The sequence below is a fragment of the Urtica dioica genome, chromosome 5 (genome assembly GCF_054948205.1).
Source record: "Urtica dioica subsp. dioica isolate 48M chromosome 5, U.dioica_male_clone48M_v1_H2, whole genome shotgun sequence".
Lineage (NCBI taxonomy): Eukaryota > Viridiplantae > Streptophyta > Magnoliopsida > Rosales > Urticaceae > Urtica > Urtica dioica.
Window position 1 is genome coordinate 38,318,185 of NC_142760.1, and position 20,674 is coordinate 38,338,858.

Here is a 20,674-nt window from a genome sequence, read left to right on the forward strand (position 1 = left end):
ATATTAATAAGAAAAATTCAAGACGAGTGGCACCGCAATTGGTCTAGTGATAATTTCACACCACATCCAAAGTGGAGGTCATGAGTTCAGTCTCCACCGCTAGCAAATATTAGATATATACCACTCTCTTATATATAGGTAAACGTGTCATGTGGGCGGTTCAGCGAGAAGCAGAGTATGCCACCAACCACACACTACACTTCTGGGGATGCAGCCCTCGATGGTGACCTCTGAAGGAATGTTGCGATCGATAGCATCGCCCAATCCAAGCTGCCATGGGAAGCCAAAGTAAGTATGTACGTATGAGATGCATAGAAACGTTTGAACTAGAGACCAACTCATTTTACCTGCCCATACTTGTTCCATCCCCAGCAAAAGACTTTACTATCCTCTTTGAGCCAACAAAAGACACAAGAAATGCTTGATTAGCAATACAAAAAAAAAAAAAAAAAAAAAAAAAAAAAAAAAAAAAAAAAGGTTTATCTTTTGTACATATGACTAGGATGACCATTGAGCTCTATACGAGCTTTGATATGTTTGACCCTTATCCTCGCTTCAAAAGTCTTGGTATACTTTGACCAACTTCAGTCATAGTTAGGTTCATGTAATTTTATACTCAAATCCATTCTAAAAATCTACTCCGTGCCTAAAGCTTGTTGATCTCTACCCTTGCAATAGCTAATTAGAGTCCATATCTACATAACTACATAGATTTTTTTTTTCCTTACAAAAATTAAGGTGACGTGAGTCGCACACTTAAAATGTCGTCCAATACTCTAAGAGCCATAGGTCCAAAAATTTCAAATTTCAAGGAGGCCGATTCAGTGCAAAACGATGAATATTTAAATAAGAGCGAATCTGATATACCTGTGATTATGGCGGTATGGCGAGCCCCACATGATACAGCTTTTGCATTTGTGTATTCGAGGCTCGGAGAGTCGAGAAGCCTAGGAAGAGTCTGTAGTAATTTGTTAAACAAATGCATATCCTTTGTTTCGGAATTTTAAGAGTGTGTTTACCTCTGCGTGGTCAACTCCGGTGCCTAGCTGACCAAACTGATTTCCACCGAATGAGTAAACATTTCCATCGGAAGATGTACAAACAGTGTGCCAAAGTCCAGCAGCGACGCCCTCGATCCTGATGCCCAGTAGCGAAGATACACAAACCGGGCTTAGCTCATCCTCTGTACTTCCTTGCCCACACTTGAATCAAACAACACAACGCCGGAATTGGTCAGTCTAACTACTATCATACAATACAAAAAAAAAAAAAAAAATAGGCTTGAATGATCTATAAAGCTCAAGGAAAGTATATAATGTCTAGAGACGAGAGCAATCGAGCAAAAATAGCCGTTTTAATCTTGGTCATTTGCAAAATAGCCATAGTTTATAAAGATTGAGAATAATAACTATTGTTTATTCATAGTGGTCGTGGATGGAAAATGACGAAAAATAACCTTTCTATTTAACGAATTTTTATAAACAATTATGTTTACAAAATAGTCCATAATTTATTATTTATCAATTAAGAGATATATGGGATAAATATTGAATATTTAATTGACCAACAAAATAGGAAAATGTAACTAAAACAGTATTGGAAACTCATTTCACGCTTAAAAAGTTTACATTGCAAAAAAGTAAAAATAAAAATCAAATCAAACCACAAGCCTAAGATCTTACACGGCCAAAAACTATCAAATCTATTTGTCCATGAGCTGAAAGACAAGTTATATATATATATATATATATATATATATATATATATATATTGTACGTCTGCTTACTAGATGATGTTAAGAACAACAAGACAAACAACAAGCAACACGTAATGAAAGCAAGTAAAGAACACCAAGAAATGGTAACCCATTTCGGCCTCAAATGCCTACTCTGGGGGATATCAATCCCGGTGAAAATAACAACTTCACTAGACAATATGCTGAGTACACGTCGGAATACAATGAATGGTCACCTTCCACTATTCCTAACTCCAAGCTATTTCTATGGTGTTGTTAACCTAAGCTCCCTCTAGGTTTGAGTTCCTTTCACTTTTCACTCTTACACTCTCTCGGTGTTTTAGTTCATTACAATAAAAAAACTACAGCAACAACTGTAAAATACACTAGGTAAGACTTCGCCGGACATGAGTCAAAAACCTAGAAAAACAAAAACACACGCTTGAAAGATTGGTTTTCGGCGGTAAAGTGTGATACCCTCGCCTAGGGTAAAACCATTCTCTTTTATATGAGACAACAAAAGAGAATGTCATGTAATCGGACACCGGGACAGATGGCACATAGCAGGATGAGGAGAGACAAAAAGCTATCAGGAAGGTCACGTCGACTCTTGACCGTACAACAACAATAGTGTTCTGAGCAATGCTAGAGACAACAGCAAGGACAATAGAGTTGCCTGAACCAAAATGTCAACTCAGTGTAACTACAATCTCCCCCTTTGGCTTTGAGAAAGCAAAACTCTATCCTGCAACCACTTAGCCCTCAACAAGGTGCGGCAAGATTCACTCATGCCACAGTGACTGGCAGAGGAAGGCAAAAACCAACATAACACACTAAAATATATAAAGCATTGTATCAATTGAAAAGCAGAAAAACTAGAGTTGCAAATGACTCCCCTTTTTTGCCAAGCAAAGAAAAAAAGGAAAGAGACTAAGAGTAAGAGAAAATATATTACAGACCAGAGGGTTTGAGAAGAAGGAGGAGAAAGAAACAGGAAACCGGAACATAATAACCAAACTTGATCAGCAAACAGTGTGATTAGCGAGAGGACGAGGCGGGGTCTTCATGGAACATCTTCATCAAAACTTGATCAGCAAACAGTGTGATAGCGCTGATGTTGTCACAGTACAACGTGATGACATCATGTGAAACATCGTACTCTTCCAGCATAGATTTGTGATAGACTAGTTCAGTGCAAGCCGCACCAGCAGCAATGTACTCAGCTTCAGCTGTGGACAGCGATACACAATTCTGTTTCTTGCTGGACCAAGAGGCCAGGTTGTTCCCAAGGAAAAAACAACCTTCTAAGGTGCTTTTTCTATCATCTGAGTTGCCTCCCTAATCCGCATCGGAAAAACCCACAAGAAAAGAATTTGTGTCAAATGAGTAGAGGATACCATAGTCGGTGGTTCCATGGATGTTCTTGATAATCCTCTTGACATAACTCAAGTGGGTTGTAGTAAGTTGAGCCTGGAACCTAGCACAAACTCCCACTGAGTAAGAAATGTCTGGTCGGCTAGCTGTCAAATAGAGGAGACTCCTGATCATGCTCCTGTATAATTTGGTATCAATTGATTCAGCTCCATCTTCTTTAGAGAGCTTGACTGTAAAAGAAGCTGGGGTCCTTTTAGGCTTTCCTGATTCGAGACCAAATTTCTTAACCAATTCCTTGGCATATTTCCCTTGAGACAAAAAGATTCCCTCTTCAAACTGTATCATCTGAAAACCCAAGAAGTAAGAGAGCTCACCCACCATACTCATCTCAAACTCAGATTGCATTTGTTCCACAAAGTGGTCCACCATGGTCTGGGACATCCCACCAAACACTATGTCATCCACATAGATCTGAGCAAACATCATCTCCGACCATACAAGGCTTTGTGAGGCTTGTAGACATGGTTTGGAAACTTAGGATCCACAAATCCCTTGGACTGCTCAACATACACTTCTTCATTCATAATACCATTCAGAAAGGCACCCTTGACATCCATCTGGAACAGCTTGAACCTCTTGAGGCACGAAATACCGAGAAGGAGTCGAAAAGTTTCATGTCTAGCCACATGAGCAAAAGTCTCATCGAAGTCTAGGCCCTCAATTTGAGAGTAATCCTGAGCAACCAATCTGGCTTTATTCCTCGTGACATTGCCAAGAGCATCAGGTTTGTTCTTCAAGATCCATTTTGTTCCAATAACATTCACTTCCTCAGGTCTGGGAACAAGTTTCCAGACTTCATTCCTCTCAAACTGAACTAATTCCTCTTGCATGGATATCATCCAGAACTCGTCACTAACAACCTCCGTGACATTCTTTGGCTCAATTCTGGATGTGAAGCAAACGTTGCCTATCATTTCCCTGTAATTGACAGGTTCCTTTCTCCTGGTGATGACTCCTTCATGCAGGTTGCCTATAATAGCTTCTGTAGGATGATTCTTCTTGACTCTACTCGAGACTTTCTTCACCGGAGAGTCAGGATCAGTTCTTTCCCTTGAGATAGCGGAAGTTTCACCAGTGTCTGAGACATCTTCTGTGTCAATGGAATCAAGGGAGACACTAGATTCATCCTCCTCAGAAACCATGTCTTCATCGTCGACCACCACATTCCTTGACTCCACGATACACTGAGTCCTCTTGTTGTACACTGTGAATGCAGCACCACTGGATGTGTAGCCTAAGAAAATGGCCTCATCACTCTTAGGATCCAACTTCTTCCTAGGTTCTCTGTCAGCAAGAACAAAACACTGCTACCAATGATATGAAAATACTTGACATTGGGCTTCCTCCCCCTCCATATTTCATAAGTTATGCAGGACATGCTGGGACAAATTGAGACCCGACTGTGAATATGACACGCAGTGTTTACAGCTTCTGCCCAAAAGCGGTACGAAAGAGACTTCGCGTGAAGCATAACCCGTGCCATTTCCTGGATAGTTCTGATCTTTCGCTCCACAATGCCATTTTGTTGAGGCGTGATAGGGGCAGATAACTCATGCATGATCCCTTGAGAATTTCATAACTCAAGGAATTTGCCATTCTCAAACTCCTTCCCATGATCGATGCGAATCTTCATAATCTTGCCTGAAGTGTTCTCCTTCTCACCCTGCAACCTCAGACTCAGGGTGTGGAATGCATCAAAGGCATCAGACTTTTCTCTGAGAAACTCAACCCAGGTGTACCTTGAGTAGTCATGAACAACTACCAGAATATATCTTCTCCCACTCGGACTTTCAACTTGCATGGGACCCATGAGGTCCATGTGGAGGAGTTCCAAAACACGAGAGGTGGTGAGGAAGTCTACCTTCTTGTGAGATGCACGCACTTGTTTACCCACTTGACACTGACCACAGATCCTTCCTTCTTTGATCTTCAACTCAGAAAGACCTCTAACAACTTCTTTGGACACAAGATTGCCCAAACTCCGTAGATTCAAGTGCTCAAGTCTTTTATGCCAAAGATCTGTGGCATCAGCTTTGCTAACAAGACAGGTGGACGACAAAATAGAGGTAGCAGACCAAAGGTAGCACTGTCAGGGGACCTTAAACCTTTCATGTACACTGACTTGTCGTCACGCGTGCCAGAGCAGTCGTTCTTGGTGAAAGTGACTATCAAGTCTTGGTCGCATAACTGCCTAATGCTGATCAGGTTTGCTTTGAGCCCATCAACCAGAAGGATGTTGTCGAGAGCTGGAAGGCCCGATACATTTAACTTTCCTTCCCAACCCCAGTGATAGTCGATCCCCCTCCAAAAGTGACATGCCCCTTAGGACAACTCTGCACGTTGTTTAGAAAAAAACCCTTCTCCAGTCATATGTCGTAAGCATCCACTGTCAAAATACCAGTCGTCTCTGGTACTAGCTTTGAGAGAGGTATAAGCAACAAAAGCTCTGTGGTCGTGTTTGATTCTCCACACTTGACCAGCAGGAGTAAGCGAGGTCTGCCTCTCTGAACATTCTCTCAGATCCACCTTCATCTTGGGGAATCTACTCTGAGCATACAGAACATTTTGACCAGTTTTTTTCCTCTCTAGAAACCTGCCATAAAGAGAATAGCAAAAGGGGCGGATATGCCCCCATTTTCCACAGAAATGACATCTCCAGTTAGATCTAGGAGCAGACCTTGGCGTTGGTAGAACATGACTTGATGTCTTCTGAGATGGTGGAGACATCTTGCGCCTATTTTCTACTGGCACCTGAGACGGAGACACAAAGTTAGTCTTGTGTGCGAGGTGGAGGTGCCAGAATGATATCCATGTCCTCTATGACTTGAGGATGATTGCCCAATCTTCAGAATCTCATTCAAGCTGGAAGTTCCTGAGTTCAGCATCTGAACACCCTTGGTCATATTCGGTAGATCAGCATTAAGTTTAGCGATTTGTTTCTTCAAACTCCCAATGACCTCAAGATGGTGAGATTTTTCACCAAGCAGCGATTCAATCCTGTTCTTTAGCATGTCAGGAGCGTCATTCCTTAGTTCTTCTATCTCCTCGAGTAAGCTAGATTGCCTAGCCTCCAACTCTTAATCCTAGATTTCTACTTAAGAAATTGTGCATGATTTCACACTTCCTGTGGACCCAGTCTGCGACATGATGACTTCATAGGCATGAAGTAGAAATTCGTCACTGAGTTCCCCACTTCCAGCTGACTTGAAATCGTTGGAGCATTCAGAAAGAGCCAAGGCAGTTTCCCTTTATTCTCCTCTGATGGACTGTCCTGAGCACCTGAACTCCGAACCATGAACGCAAGGAAATTGTTGCCTCCATCCTCTCCTGCTTCAGTACTGGAATCATTGTCTTCATCACTCAGAGTGGAGTTAAAATTCTTCTGCTGCCTCCTCTGATAGTTTGGACACTCAACCTGTATGTGGCCAAAACCTTCACACTCTCTGCATTGAATCCCCTTTCCTTTGGATGCATAAGAAGTTCCCCGATATTCTCATCCCTTTTTAATGTAATTCCCATGTTTGTAACCCTGAGAAGTCTTCTCGCGGTTGAAGGGACCAGATGCCTGTCCAGAGAGATTGGGTGATCTCTTCTCGAACTTCTTCATGAGTCTCCCATAGTTCTTGACCATCAAGGCCAAGGACTCCTCGTATGATTCTGAAGGTATCTCAGCGTTCGGGGATGAGAGCTCAGAGGCAGTGGACTTGAGAGCAAGACCTCTTGATTTCTTTTCAGAGGACCCTGTAAATGACATCTCGTAGGTGAGTAGGGATCCTATGAGCTCGTCTACCTTCATCGCAGAGGTGTCATGCACTTCGTCTATGATGGTCACCTTAATTTTGAACCTCTCGGGTAGAGATCTCAAGATCTTCTTGACCAGTTTAGCATCTGACATTGGTTCTCCAAGAGAGTGAGACTCATTGGAGAGATCTCTGACCCTCACATAGATTTTGTTGATTGTTTCCTCTTCAAGCATCCTCATGTTTTCGAACTTGGTGGTGACAAGCTGTAAACGTGAATTCTTCACTTTGTCCGTCCCTTCGAAGTCAGTTTCAAGAATGTCCCAAGCTTCCTTGGCACTTTCACATGTATTGATCAACCTGAAAACATTATTGTCTACACCATTATAGATGGCATTGAGAGCCTTGGAGTTGGATAGAGCGGCCTCATCTTCTGTAGGACTCCACTCAATCTCGGCTTTCTTTACAAGGGTAAAGCCATCATCCACAGCCTTCTTGGGAGCTTTCCACCCTATAATAATGGACTTCCATGTCTTGTAGTCGATGGACCGTATAAAAGCTCCCATATTGGCTTTCCAATACGCGTAGTTCTGGCCATCGAGAAGCGGAGCTTGAGAAATAGAGCCTCCTTCCCTGAACGTGTCCATATTTAGCAACAACAATAAGATTAAGAGAACCTCACCCAGAAACTTAGGGTGTTTGCTCTGATACCACTTGTAATTCCAGATCTACTATGTAGCCTACTTGTTAGATGATATTAAGAATAACAAGATAAACAACAAGCAACAGGTAATGAAAACAAGTAAAGAACACTAAGAAATGGTAACCCAGTTCGGCCTCAAATGCATACTCTGGGGGATATCAATCCCGGTGAAAAGAACAACTTCACTAGACAATATGCTGAGTACACGTCGGAATATTGTATTGAATGGTCACCTTCCACTATTCCTAACTCCAAGCTATATATATGGTGTTGTTAACCTAAGCTCCCTCTAGGTTTGAGCTCATTTCACTTTTCACTCTTACACTCTCCCAGTGTGTCACTTCATTACAATAACAAAAACTACAGCAACAACTGTAAAATACACTAGGTAAGACTTCGCCGGACATGAGTCAAAAACCTAGAACAACAAAAACACACACTTGAAAGATTGGTTTTCGGCGATAAAATGTGATACCCTCGCCTAGGATAAAACCATTCTCTTTAATATGAGACAACAAAAGAGTGTCCTATAATCGGACATATGGCACATAACATGACGAGGAGAGACAAAAAGCTGTCAGGAAGGCCACGTCGACTCCTGACCGTACAACAACAATAGTGTTCTGAGCCGTGCTAGAGACAACAACAAGGACAATAGAAGGACAATAGAGTTGCCTGAACCAAAAGGCCAACTCAGTGTAACTACATATATAATTTATACATTTAACAAAAAAAAAAAAAGTTTGTTTATAAACCAAAAAATGAAGACCAAAACGAGTTTATGGACTGTTTACGTATATTAAAAAATATCGCATACTGTCTATTAAAAAATTCATAATCCATTGTTTATTTGTGACAAAGTATTTTATAAACAGCAAAAAACACAACTTCATTTTGCATGGGTTATTTAAAAAAAAAAAAAAAAAAAAAAAAACAACCTTCATAATGCATAGTTTGTTTGTAAGAAAACGAAGTTTGTTCTTAAAAAACAAAAAAGATTATAAAAATACAAAAATGAGACCAAACGACCTTATAAACTACTCCAACAATATAGACTATTTATATATAAAACACATAACAACATAATGATAGTTGTTTATAAACTAATATATATATATATATATATATATATATATATATATATATATATATATTCGTACTACTGAAACTAAGAAAAAAAAATCCGACGTTTTATGAAATAACATCACCTATTATATTAGTAAATCATAGTTGAAAAATATGGTGTGATAACTAGTAGCTAAGAGAGGAAAGCAATTAATGAGTAATAAAAACTTCTAAAAATTTTTACAAAAAAATTATTGACAAAATTTAAGAAAATAATCTCACATCAATCTGAGCGAACATTAAAATATGAAATTGTTATCTCTTAATAAAATCTGCCAGTTAATTAGTTTCTAAATACAAAAAAAAAAAAAAAAAAAAAAAAAAAAAAAAAAAAAGTTAGAGAAATGATAAAAAAAAATGTAAATTGAAAAAGAAAATATGCCAAATAAAGTGATCGTGGCTAGTAATTTAAATAAAATAAGACCATTGTTATTTCTTAATTGAAATAGTTTAGAGTGGCATAGATTGTGTGATTTCTCAATAACTAACCTGTCCATGAAGTCCCCATCCAAAAGCAAGAACCGCTCCAGCATCTTTAGTAAGAATAATATAATATTTGTGAGTTGATGATGGTGTTAAACAAAACTACAACGAAAAAGCAAAAGAGCTTGATATCTGAGTGCATGTTTAATATTATTTCATTTTCATTTTCTGATGGTAAAAACATACTACAAACAATGGGTTGCAATAACCAATTTTCTAAATTTTTTTTTAGATTTTAGCCAAAATTTCATGTTATTGAGAAAGTAGCAGACCAAGCTCGCAGTAAATTAATTTAATTATTAAAGAGTAAGCAAACAAAAGAAGAAAGATGTATATTCTTTTCAGTATATGTTTGTACAACAGGACCTGTGATTACCGCACTATGTCTCCCTCCACAGGCTATGGCCTTGACATGATTTCCTGGAACCATGCTTTCACTGTTACTTCCATATGAATCGGTGCAAGGCACGGGAAGTGGAGATGAAACCATGCGCATCCGGGAGCCCGAACCAAGCTGTCCTTCTCCTCCATATCCCCAACCCCACACCTGTCCCATATCTGCAATTAAATTTTTTGAAATATTATTAAACCTACTAGTGGATTTGGAATATAGCAACGCTTTGTCTAAAATTTGTGAATAATATACTAATATAAAAGAGACCGATAGATATATAGCCATACAAAATATTGATTTTTGCCATTTAGGCAATCTTTTGTAAGTTTTATTAGTAAATGACCATGAAATGTTATTTACAAGCCCAAATTGATGTCAATATCTCAAAAAATTTACAAAAATTAACGTGTAACACATGCAAATATGAAAATCAGAAACTATCTAGAAGATATCACGTTGCTATTATGAGTATTTACTTAAAATTTAAAAAAAAAAATAAAAAAAATGACTATTTAGCAAATCTTTTAGTTTAGCTAGTTTAGTTAGTTGTAGATTTGAATACAAAATGTGCAAGTACCAAGTTCAAAATAATTTTTTATCCTGAGTGGTACGTTGTTTGCTTATACCATTTCAAACTCACACTAAATTGGTGTGAAAAGTGACATTTATTGTGCGAATGGCTCCAATCCACTCCAAATTATACACTAAATTGATGCAAAATTTAGTGTGATGAATAGTCTCGCACTAAATTTGATATTTGACTGTTCATATACACTAAATTGGTGTAGCACAATTTCTAATTGCAAATGAATCACTAAACAAAAATAATTTATAATTTTGACTTTAATTTAAATCATTTATAAAAATAAACTACATAGCATTAACTAAAAAAGAGAGTAAATAAGATAACATTAATAACGTACATAGAATTAATGAAATATAATGCATTCTATATGAAATATCACACCAGTTATACTAATAATATTTCAAAAAAATTAGAAAAATACCCAGTTTAAATGTTTGAGATAGCCAACGTTTGGTAAATCTTAAGTAAATATCCACTTTCAGAAGTAAATTTTAAGTAAATAGTCACTTTAATATATCAAACGTTGATTATTTACCTAAGATTTACGTCTGAAAGTGGCTATTTACCTAAAATTTACCAAACGTTAGCTATTTAACAATATCAATCATTTAAGTTGGCTATTTTCCTGATTGATTCATAATATTTTGTGTGTTTTTATTTTTCTTTTGCATGTGCGTGTTTATTTTTTTAAAAATATATTTTGAGTATTTAAGTTTATCAAAGAAATGCAATGTTTATGTAATATTTAACATATGAATATTAATGTAATCCAAAATATATTTATTTATTTTTTTAGGTATTTTTTTAATTAATTTTGTGATATTGACATAACATTTCATATTATTGTAAATTAATTTGGTATTGTTGATATAGAAAAAAAATATATATATATAATATTTATAAGATTAATATTGACATAAAAACTAATAAAAAGTTTAATATGCAATTGATATGGAGTCATATTGAAAAGTATAAAAAGATAATATATATATATATATATATATATATATATATATATATATATATGTGTGTGTGTGTGTGTGTGTGTGTGAATGTGTGTGAAAATTGGTGTTGTGAGTTTGAGATACAAATATTATTAGATATGATAGTTACATTAATTTGGTGTAAATGTTGCACAAATTTGGTGTTATGGTTTGAAGATGATCTTATATATAGAGGATTAGTATTTAGGCTATTTGTTAATCGATTAGTTTCAAATGGATTTTTTTTTTTGTATAACATTATGTTCATATTTTTTACCCGATAAAGCTAGAGTATGGCGTCCTCCGGCGGCAACGGTGGCTATTCGGACTCCAGTATACAGCGTTACAAGACGTGGCAAGGACGAACGGCTTTCGTCCTTTGATGAAGAATTCTTGGCGGCTTTCTTTGCCGACGACGAAGCTCTTTTTCGCTTTGAACTTTCTTCTCCACCTACTCTGGTCTCGTTTCCTAAGCATGTTCGTCCTTTAGGTCGGGAGCCTTCATAATGAGGACTAACTATAGCATACCCATAACACAAATGAACACATCAATCTACATCCAGAAATAGACTTCCACAAATATCAAATAAACACTATTCTCCTTAAAAAAAAAAAATAGACTACCTGGCTCTGTAGAGGTACTCTTCTTTTCACATGTTTCTTTATTGTTGTTACCAGAAGATAGTTCTCCAACTAGTTCTCCGGATGGAACGCACTCTTTCCAACCCCACGTGTAAACTTCGTCACCACCTACAACAAGCATACTAATAATGGAAATCGTAATACAAAGTAAGTAACTAGGTATAGAGTCCAAGAGAAGACTTGGTCTACTGATAATGCCAAGGCCTCATAAATTTTAGTCGGGTTTAACCCAGACACTAGGTTATTAAAAAAATTGTGGAGTATGGTTAACCAAATCTCACATACATGGCAAGTGACATTATGACAAGTCAGCAAGGCCGTATACAAGTTAGCGGGGCAATTAGATTATGATAGGAACAACATAATTGACTTAAGATTGAATCATACCTAAACTCCACATAAATTTTGATGCAAATCATCCATCATTCTGCATCAGTTTATCTTATTGTTCATTTAGGAGTGGCAGAGAGAGAGAGTATCAAGAGAGAGATGAGAGAGATTCTGAGAGTGACATGAAGAAGATTTGGATCTTGCTTATCGGGAAAACATATGAGAAACTTGTATACAAGCATTAATCTGTGATCAAGGTTTGGAATAATTTTTTGGGATTATCGATTTTGTACTCGTGTGTAATTGAAGATTGGATATTGTTGATCGCAAATATGTTTCTCGTATTTTCCCTGACTCGGATTAGGATCACACTGATATGAACCTAGGATAAAAATCGCCACGTCTTTATTTGTTTATGATCTTGGGGCGCAATCACTCTAGATTGCTTGCTCAAGACTAGTGTGTTCTTGTGTTTGATTGTTCTATTTCGTGTGCTATTTTAGCTATTCCATGTTTATTCTAACAAATTGGTATCGGAGCTTTGCTTCTGCTCTGTGCACAGAATTTTCGAGCCTTCTCTTCGCATCGAGTGAGATTTGTAGTTTCAGAATTGACAAATTCCTGATCAAGAATAAACGATAGAAATTTTTAAATCTGACATCGAGAAGTTTGTTGGCAAGAATCTAGGACTTGACGAAATTCTTAAAGGCGATATCATCTAGAGAATCAGCGATTTGACCCCAATAAAGGTGATGTAGGAAGAATATTTGAGTCAATGTACATGAAAAAGTCTTCTCCAACGCGGATCTACCTGAAACAGAAGTTCTACAGCTTCAAGATAAACAAACAGAAGCCAGTCGATGAGAAGGATTCTCCAAGCTTGGGTCATATCTAGAGGATTTTGAAATCGAAATTAAAGATGAAGACTAAGCCACTTTAATCAACTCTCCCGCTAAACCTTATGAACAATTAGGTGATACATTAAATTATGGTAGAGATAAACTAAAGGTTGATGAGGATATATTTACAACAAATTCTAAGGAGCAAGATCTGAATGCCAACCCTAAGAACGTGAGATCAGAAGGATTGCATGTGAGAGGAAGACGAGAAGCGAAAGAGATCAAAGTCCATATCCAAGTCCAAGTCAAAGAGAGAAAGAAGCATTTGGAGGCTAGAACATTGAGGAATCATCGATTCTCTCAAGCGGTCTAATTGACCATGTTGAAGTCCTGTCTCTGTATTAGATGATAATCCTCGAGCTTCCACATGTCACCAGTAAATGATTGGCCTTTCGACTATCAAGAAATGGATGGTGGAAAATTACTTGGGGGAAATAACCAAGCATGTGAATTACTTGGCATTGGCTCAATGAAGAACGAGAGCTTAGATGGCTCAACCAAGATCTTGAGAGAAGTCAAGTATATTCTAAATCATAGGAAGAATTTAATCTTACTTGAAATGCTTGACTCTGTAGATTATGTTTACAAGGCTCAAGAAGGAGTCATCTAAATCTTAAAGGGAATTCTACAAGTTCTGAGAGATAGGCTAATCAACGGTCTATATTCTTTTGAAGGAGAGGCTGTCACAAGCTAATCAACGTTGCACAATTAGAGAATTAGACATATGAGAAACAGAGGGTTTCAAGTAATGACCAAGCAAGGTCTGATCAAGGCCTCGAGCATGACCTCATTGGAGTTTTGTGGCAGCTTCATTCTGGGAAAAACTCGCAAGCTCATTTTGTGAAGGGAATTCATATATCAAAAGAGACTCTTGATTACATCCACTCCGATCTATGGGGTTCCCCTCGGGTACTTACTTTTCTGTCAAAAAGTCGATATTTTATATCATTTGTTGATGATTGTTCTAGAAAAATCTGGATTTACTTTCTTAGAACCAAAGGTGAGTCTTTTGAGAGGTTTGTGACTTGGAAAACCTTAGTAGAAACCTAGACAAATAAGAGGGTGAAGAGGCTTATAACTTATAATGGGTTAGAGTTTTGCAGCTCTGAGTTTCATAGCAATTGTTCTAGGACACACTTGTCCATGTACCTCTCAGCATTATGGAGTGGCTAAATGATTCAATAGAACCATTATGAATAAGGATAGTTGTATGTTAGGTGAGCTTGGTTTTCCTAAATCTTTTTGGGAAGAGGCAAATTCTACAACATGTTACCTCATCAATCAGTCTCCAAATTCCTCTAGAGATTTTTAGATCCCTAAAGAAGTTTGATCTGGTCACAAGCCTGGGTATAGTCACCTTAGATCTTTTAGCTGCATAGTCTATGTTCGAACAAGCTAGGGAAAGCTCAACCCTAGAGCCAAGTGACTCGTTGATGACAAGAGGATTTTCATAAGTAGAGACATTGTCTTTAATGAAATTGTTATCTACAAGGTTAACACTGGAACTCTGACAACTTCTCAGCTTGATCATAGACAAGATGATTCAATACAAGGTAATCTCATAGCTAAAAGGCATTCAAGATCAAGGAGAGCTGAGCACCAAGAAGTTGCTCAAGGCCAAGACAATCAATTGAAGATCAAGGCTAGGATCAAGAGTGTCATGATGACACAAATGAGATTAGAGACTATCAGTTGACTAGAGACATGGGAAGAAAGATCACACCACCAGCAAGATTTAAAGAAGTAGACCTCATTGCCTTTGCACTCAGCATTGCAGAGACAGTTAAAGCAGAGCCTTAAGACTTCAGATAGGCATAGTTCAGCAAACAAAAAAAAAAAAAAAAACAAAAAAAAAAAAAAAAAAAGAGGTGGCTCAGGACCATGGCTGAAGAAATGGAATCTCATAAGAAGAATCTGACATGGATTTTTGTTGATAGGTCGACTAATGAAAAGATCATTTGCTGCAAATAGGTATATAAGTCGAAACTAGGAATTCTAGACATTGAGAATCTTAGATATAAAGCTAGATTTGTGGCATAAGGGTATTCTCGAGTTGAGGGTATTGATTTGTAAACACACCTCAATCAGGCTTATGCTCTTAGCAGCAATACAAGATATCGAGTTAAAGTAGCTTTATGTGAAAACAACATTTCTACATGGATCACTTGATGAAGAAATCTTCATGCAACACCCTAAGGGTTTTTTTCACATGGAATTACGGCATGATTGCTGAAGAAATAATTGAATGGGCTCAAACAATCTCATATGCATTGATACTTGAGATTTGATGAGTTTATGATGAATCAAGGGTTCACAAGGACAAAGTATGATAAATGTGCCTACATCACCATGTTGAAGAGTGGCAATTACATGTATTTACTGATGACATGTTGATTGCTTATAAGGATAAAACACAAGTGCTGAAGATGAAGAATCAACTCAGTTTTGAGTTTGCGATGAAGGATCTAGGCCCTGCATCAAAGATTTTGGCATGGATATAAAGAGGAACATAATTCAAATGAGGCTTATTCAATCACAAGAAGGATATGTCAGAAAGGAAGTTGATCTATTTGGCTTAAGTGACTCCAAGTAGGGCGGATCCACGTAGGGACCAGTGAGAGCACGAGTCCCCACTGACTCGGGATGAAACAAAAGATATAATAATAATAAATGGATGAAACAAAAATGAGCCCCCATGAATGATAAAAATTAAGTTAACAACTGGTAGCATATAACTCATCTGTTGTCTGAGTTCAAATCTCACTACTAGCAAGATTATCCAAATCTCACTACTAGATAGATTATCCAACTTTTTAAACTTTTGATATTGTGGTCTCAATTATCATTTTTAACTCCATTAACTTCATTGTTTAGACAAATTCTCTTAATACAACTTTATTTCTTTTCAATATCTATCACTCTGTTTACACAAATTCTCTTAATACAACTTTATTTCTTTTCAATATTTATCACTCTCACCTACAAATTTATCCAAATTTTACCACTCTTAGCCGTGAGTTTATCCTATTATTAATAAAATTAGCACAATAAAAGTGGTAGTTATTAGCATTTATAACTCCAATATCTTTATTGTTTACAGAAACCCCGTAAATACCTACAATTTTATGAAAGTCCATTTTTTTTTTTTTTTGCGTATCATGTTTTAAAAAATAATTCATGTCCCTAATCATTCCATTGATACTGAAATTATTATCCAATATTTTCAGAGTTTGAGAACTCGTCATGGAATTAAGATATTTTATTGAGGTGGATGCTTTTATTATATTTTGAGTCCTTAATTTTATATAATTTTTTTGTATCCTCCTTAATTAAGTTTGTGGCTCTGCCATTGACTCCCAGAGTGTCACAACACCTGTTGGAGCTCATATTAAGCTAAAGGCAGTTCAAAAGAATGAAGAATCTAGTTACTAGAGATTCATGAAGGACATACCCTACTTAAAAAGTGTAGGAAATTGTATATGTGCTATGATTAGTACAAGGCCTGATATTGCTTATGGTGCAAGTCTAATCAGTACATTTATGAGCAAACCAATATGTGACCAATGACAAACTGCTAAGTGGCTAGTGAGGTACATCAAAGATGTGAAGATGGTGTTCGGTGAAAGAGGGCACGAGACCAAGAGGCAATCTAAGGAGTGAGAAGTGCTTCACCAAGGTGGAGATTTGCAGAGCATGGTCAACCACATCTCACACACACGGCAAGTGACATTGTGACAAGTTAGCGAGTAGTTGGATTATATCAGGAGCAGCAGAATTAGCTTATGCATGAGTCACACCTAAAATGAGCAAATTGTCCAACATTTTGCATCAATGTATCCCATCGTTCATTCACGAGTTGGAGAGAGAGAAAAAAAAAATTGAGTGTATCACGAGAAAGCTTATGAGAGAGAGGAATAAGATTGTGATCTTGTCACCGGGGGAACACTTGAGAAGGTTGTATGCATACACGGATCGATCTGTGATCAAACTTTAGGATAATTCTTTAGGATTCTCGAATTAATGTGTATTAGCGTATAATTGAAGATTGTGAATCGCAAATAGAGTTTGTGTGCCCAGACTAGCTAGATTAGGATCAAATTGATCATAACATATAATAAAAATCCTCGCTTCTTTATTCGTTTATGTTCTCGGTGCACGCAATCACTCTAAATTGCTCGTGCAGAAAGCTATTGTGTTCTTGTGTTTAATTGATCGATTTTGTGTTTAAGTCCGTTATTCCATTTCTTTCCTCTAACAATAATGTTGAATTCTCTGTGGCATCGTTAAGTTTTGCAAAACAAATTGTAACAGTTGTTCAAGTCAAATCTGCAAGAAGTTGTTAAAGATATGAGTTACTTATTAGCTTTCCTCCAGCGAATAGAACTATAATATTCTGTTTTAGTTTAGATTTTTATGGACATATAAGTATCGGATATTTGGTTTCTTAATTTTCAACTTATCAAAATTCAAGAAAGATTAAGAACTGGTCTAATAAAACTCAAAAAGAGTTTATTTCGATCATTCCCTTTCCAGTTTGGTCAATTAATTCGCGTTGACCTTAACCTTGAAGTTGTCTCTCTACTCTAGCGAAATTACATCAAGAAGTTCCAAGTGTTTGATATTGTTGTACTTTATTTGTGAAGAGCTTGTGAGTGTTTTGCATTGATGGGATGTGTCAATCTTCCGAAAAAGATTGCGTGAAAAAGAAGAGTCTCTGATCTCAAGACAGTTTAGATTGTAATTTATTGTAGAATCAAAGAAGAACAAGCATTTGAGAGGGAGTTTGCAAACCAAAGTCTTTCATCACTTTGATTGAGATATAGTGGATTATTTTTCACCACCGCACGTATCAATCTCTCTAAATAGGCAGGAGCAGAACCAGAAGTTGAAGTCGAGTGTGACCGAATATAAATAAAATTTGTTTAAAATATTTAAATTAGATTCATAAAAAAAAAAATTAAACTATAAAAGATGTATGAAAGCAAAGAAGGGACATAAATAATATTATGGAAATGATTCAGAAACCCCACACACAATTGGAAGAAACAAAAAAAAAATAGGGAAAAAATTAGACAGACCAAAAAAAAATGGTTGAACAAAAACTGTTAAGCAAAAGAATGAAGAAAAAAAATTGCACACTGAAAGAAACAAAAAAAAGGGGGAAAAAAGCTATATTAACATGTCAAAAGCTATATAGCAAAAGAATGAAGAAAAAAAAATACACGCATGTTGTTGACCAATTAAGTATTAACATGTCACTGACATATTTAAAGGTGTAAACTTTTTTGGGATTACCTAATTTATCAAAATAACTCATTATTTTATGAAAATATCACAATTTTTATAATTTTATCTTGATGTTATATTTTATTAGACATATTTTTAAATTTTTCTAGATTCATTTATTTTTTTAAATATTAGTTTGCAATTTTATTAAAAATATAAGCATAATTATTTGAAAATAAAAACCATGCAAGTAATTACAAAATTTTATAATATTTGAGTCATTTAAGAAATTATTATATTTTATGAGATATTTACAGAATTTCTCTAAATTGGGAGTGACTTAGACCGCTGAGACTAACGTGGGTTCGTCTACGTGAATTGTGTCTTATTTTTTTAATTGTGATTGTTTGTTTGATTGTTGATTTGCTTAATCGTGCAGGAAACAATCAAATTGTTTTAACTTTTAACAAGTTGTCCACTGACCCAGTAGTACTAGTTGAACAACTATTTTGACCATTTCATATTAATAATAATAATGTAACTGCGTTATCAAATTGAAGAATATCAGATGTCGAATAAAAGTTAATAATAATATAATTAAAACAATTGCTTTGTTCAAGGTGCGTCTCGTGTACGTACACTAATATCAGATGTTGAATAAAAGTTAATAATAATATAATTAAAACGATTGCTTTGTTCAAGGAGCGTCTCTCGTGTATATACTAATATCAGATGTTGAATCAAAGTTAATAATAATATAATTAAAAAAAAAAATCGCTTTGTTCAAGGTGGGTCTCGTGTCTACTGATTATCTTCATTTGTATGCAACCCTCCGGTCTTTCTTTTTTTAACGAACGTAGTTACGAAAAAATAAATAAATAAATAACTATCAATTTCTTGAATAAGTTTGTTTTTAGAGGCTGAAGATGATTAGCGGAACCGATCTACCATTTGGCTATTGGGTTTTCTAGTTAACCCCAGAATTACAACTTTCGTTTTGATTCAGTGGAAAAATACCTGTAACTGCAACACAATGAGCCCAACCCGCGGCAGCTCGAACAATAGAGATTTCAGGGGGAAGAGGAAAAGGCTCCGGAGTTTCCTTCCAATAAAGAAAAGTGTCGGTAAAATAATAACAAAAAAGTGATTAAGGAATGCGAATATAGTTTATATAGTACCCCGTGTTTCCCACACGTAACGTAGCTCTGTCCTAAATCATCGGTCGAACCCCACGTAATGAGCTTTCCGGAATCTGTCGTTTTGACAAAAAAAAAACATATGATAGAATACTACGTCAAAAAGAGCTCTTTGGACTCGATTTTCCAAACCCAGAAAAAAGAAAAAGAAAAGAAAGTGTCGGAGAAAGTCGAATCGGAAAAGGAAGAAACCACCGGAAATAGCCATGGCGAATCCGCAGCCTCCGGCGGAAACTTCCTTCCACGATAACCCTGCCGGCTTCCGTACGAGCGTCGGCGAGAGGAGCGGCGAGCTCTGCGCCAGAGCTCCGGGAAGGTACCCCGACATGTACACCGCCGTCTCCGACGACGAAAACGCCATTTCGACGTCGTTTTCACACCCGTCCATGGATTCTCTGAGAGAACGTGTTGAGGTTGCTGTGTGATTTATTGAGAGTAAAGGGTTCTATAAATGGAAAGAACCGAAAGACAAAATGGAATCAGCTTCGTCTGGTGCCACGTAGGATTCACATCGTGGGACCGTTGACACGTGGGGAGACGTGAGCCTAGAGATCACTAGAGGAGTTTGAGGCCACGAATTCGTTAGATGCTTCTGGAAGAATTAGCCCACACGTATCTCATTTAATATCCTGTCGGTAGGTCCCCCCTTGATATTTTTTTCCATTTATCCCTATTTCTACTTTAGGAAGTTTAGTCTTCTTTAGGAAGTTTGGTCTTCTTTAAAAGTAGGGATTTATTTACCAAATCGGATAGCAAGTGTTATGCATAAATTTGCGCAGATGTCATCAGAATAAATTGGAATTTCGTTGTGGAAAAAAAATCCTTAAGTGCCGCAGATTTACTTTTTATTATTATTTTTTTCTTTATGTATTATTTTTTAGGATAATTTACAAGAATCCCCATGAACTATTACTCGATTAACGAAGTGCACCCTCAACTCGGATTTTCATCAAAAATTACTCTGAACTCGTATATCTGTTCACTTTTGCCCATTCCGTCAAATTTTTACTAACTCTGTTAACAATTTTATGACGTGGATGTCATATGTGACTTAAATTAATACCCTCTATTATTATTATTATTATTATTATTATTATTATTATTATTATTATTATTATTATTATTATTATTATTATTATTATTATTATTATTATAAATTAAAAATTTTACAGAAAAAGAAAAATCTCTAGAGAGAATC

At 36.5% G+C, this 20,674-nt stretch overlaps 1 protein-coding gene across 1 annotated transcript; it reads right to left on the reverse strand.

Annotated features, from left to right (window-relative positions):
• On the reverse strand, positions 1 to 19,884 carry LOC149398341 (ultraviolet-B receptor UVR8-like). The gene is made up of 11 exons (XM_089615216.1): positions 19,672 to 19,884; positions 19,459 to 19,532; positions 19,298 to 19,382; positions 11,808 to 11,933; positions 11,461 to 11,700; positions 9,587 to 9,778; positions 9,227 to 9,270; positions 1,020 to 1,202; positions 868 to 958; positions 348 to 391; positions 1 to 270 (listed from the first exon to the last, which is right to left on the reverse strand). Exons 1-11 carry the CDS (start codon positions 19,862 to 19,864, stop codon positions 148 to 150), a joined length of 1,395 nt encoding a protein of 464 aa, XP_089471342.1. The 5' UTR covers positions 19,865 to 19,884; the 3' UTR covers positions 1 to 147.
• Between the last annotated feature and the right edge of the window lie 790 nt (positions 19,885 to 20,674).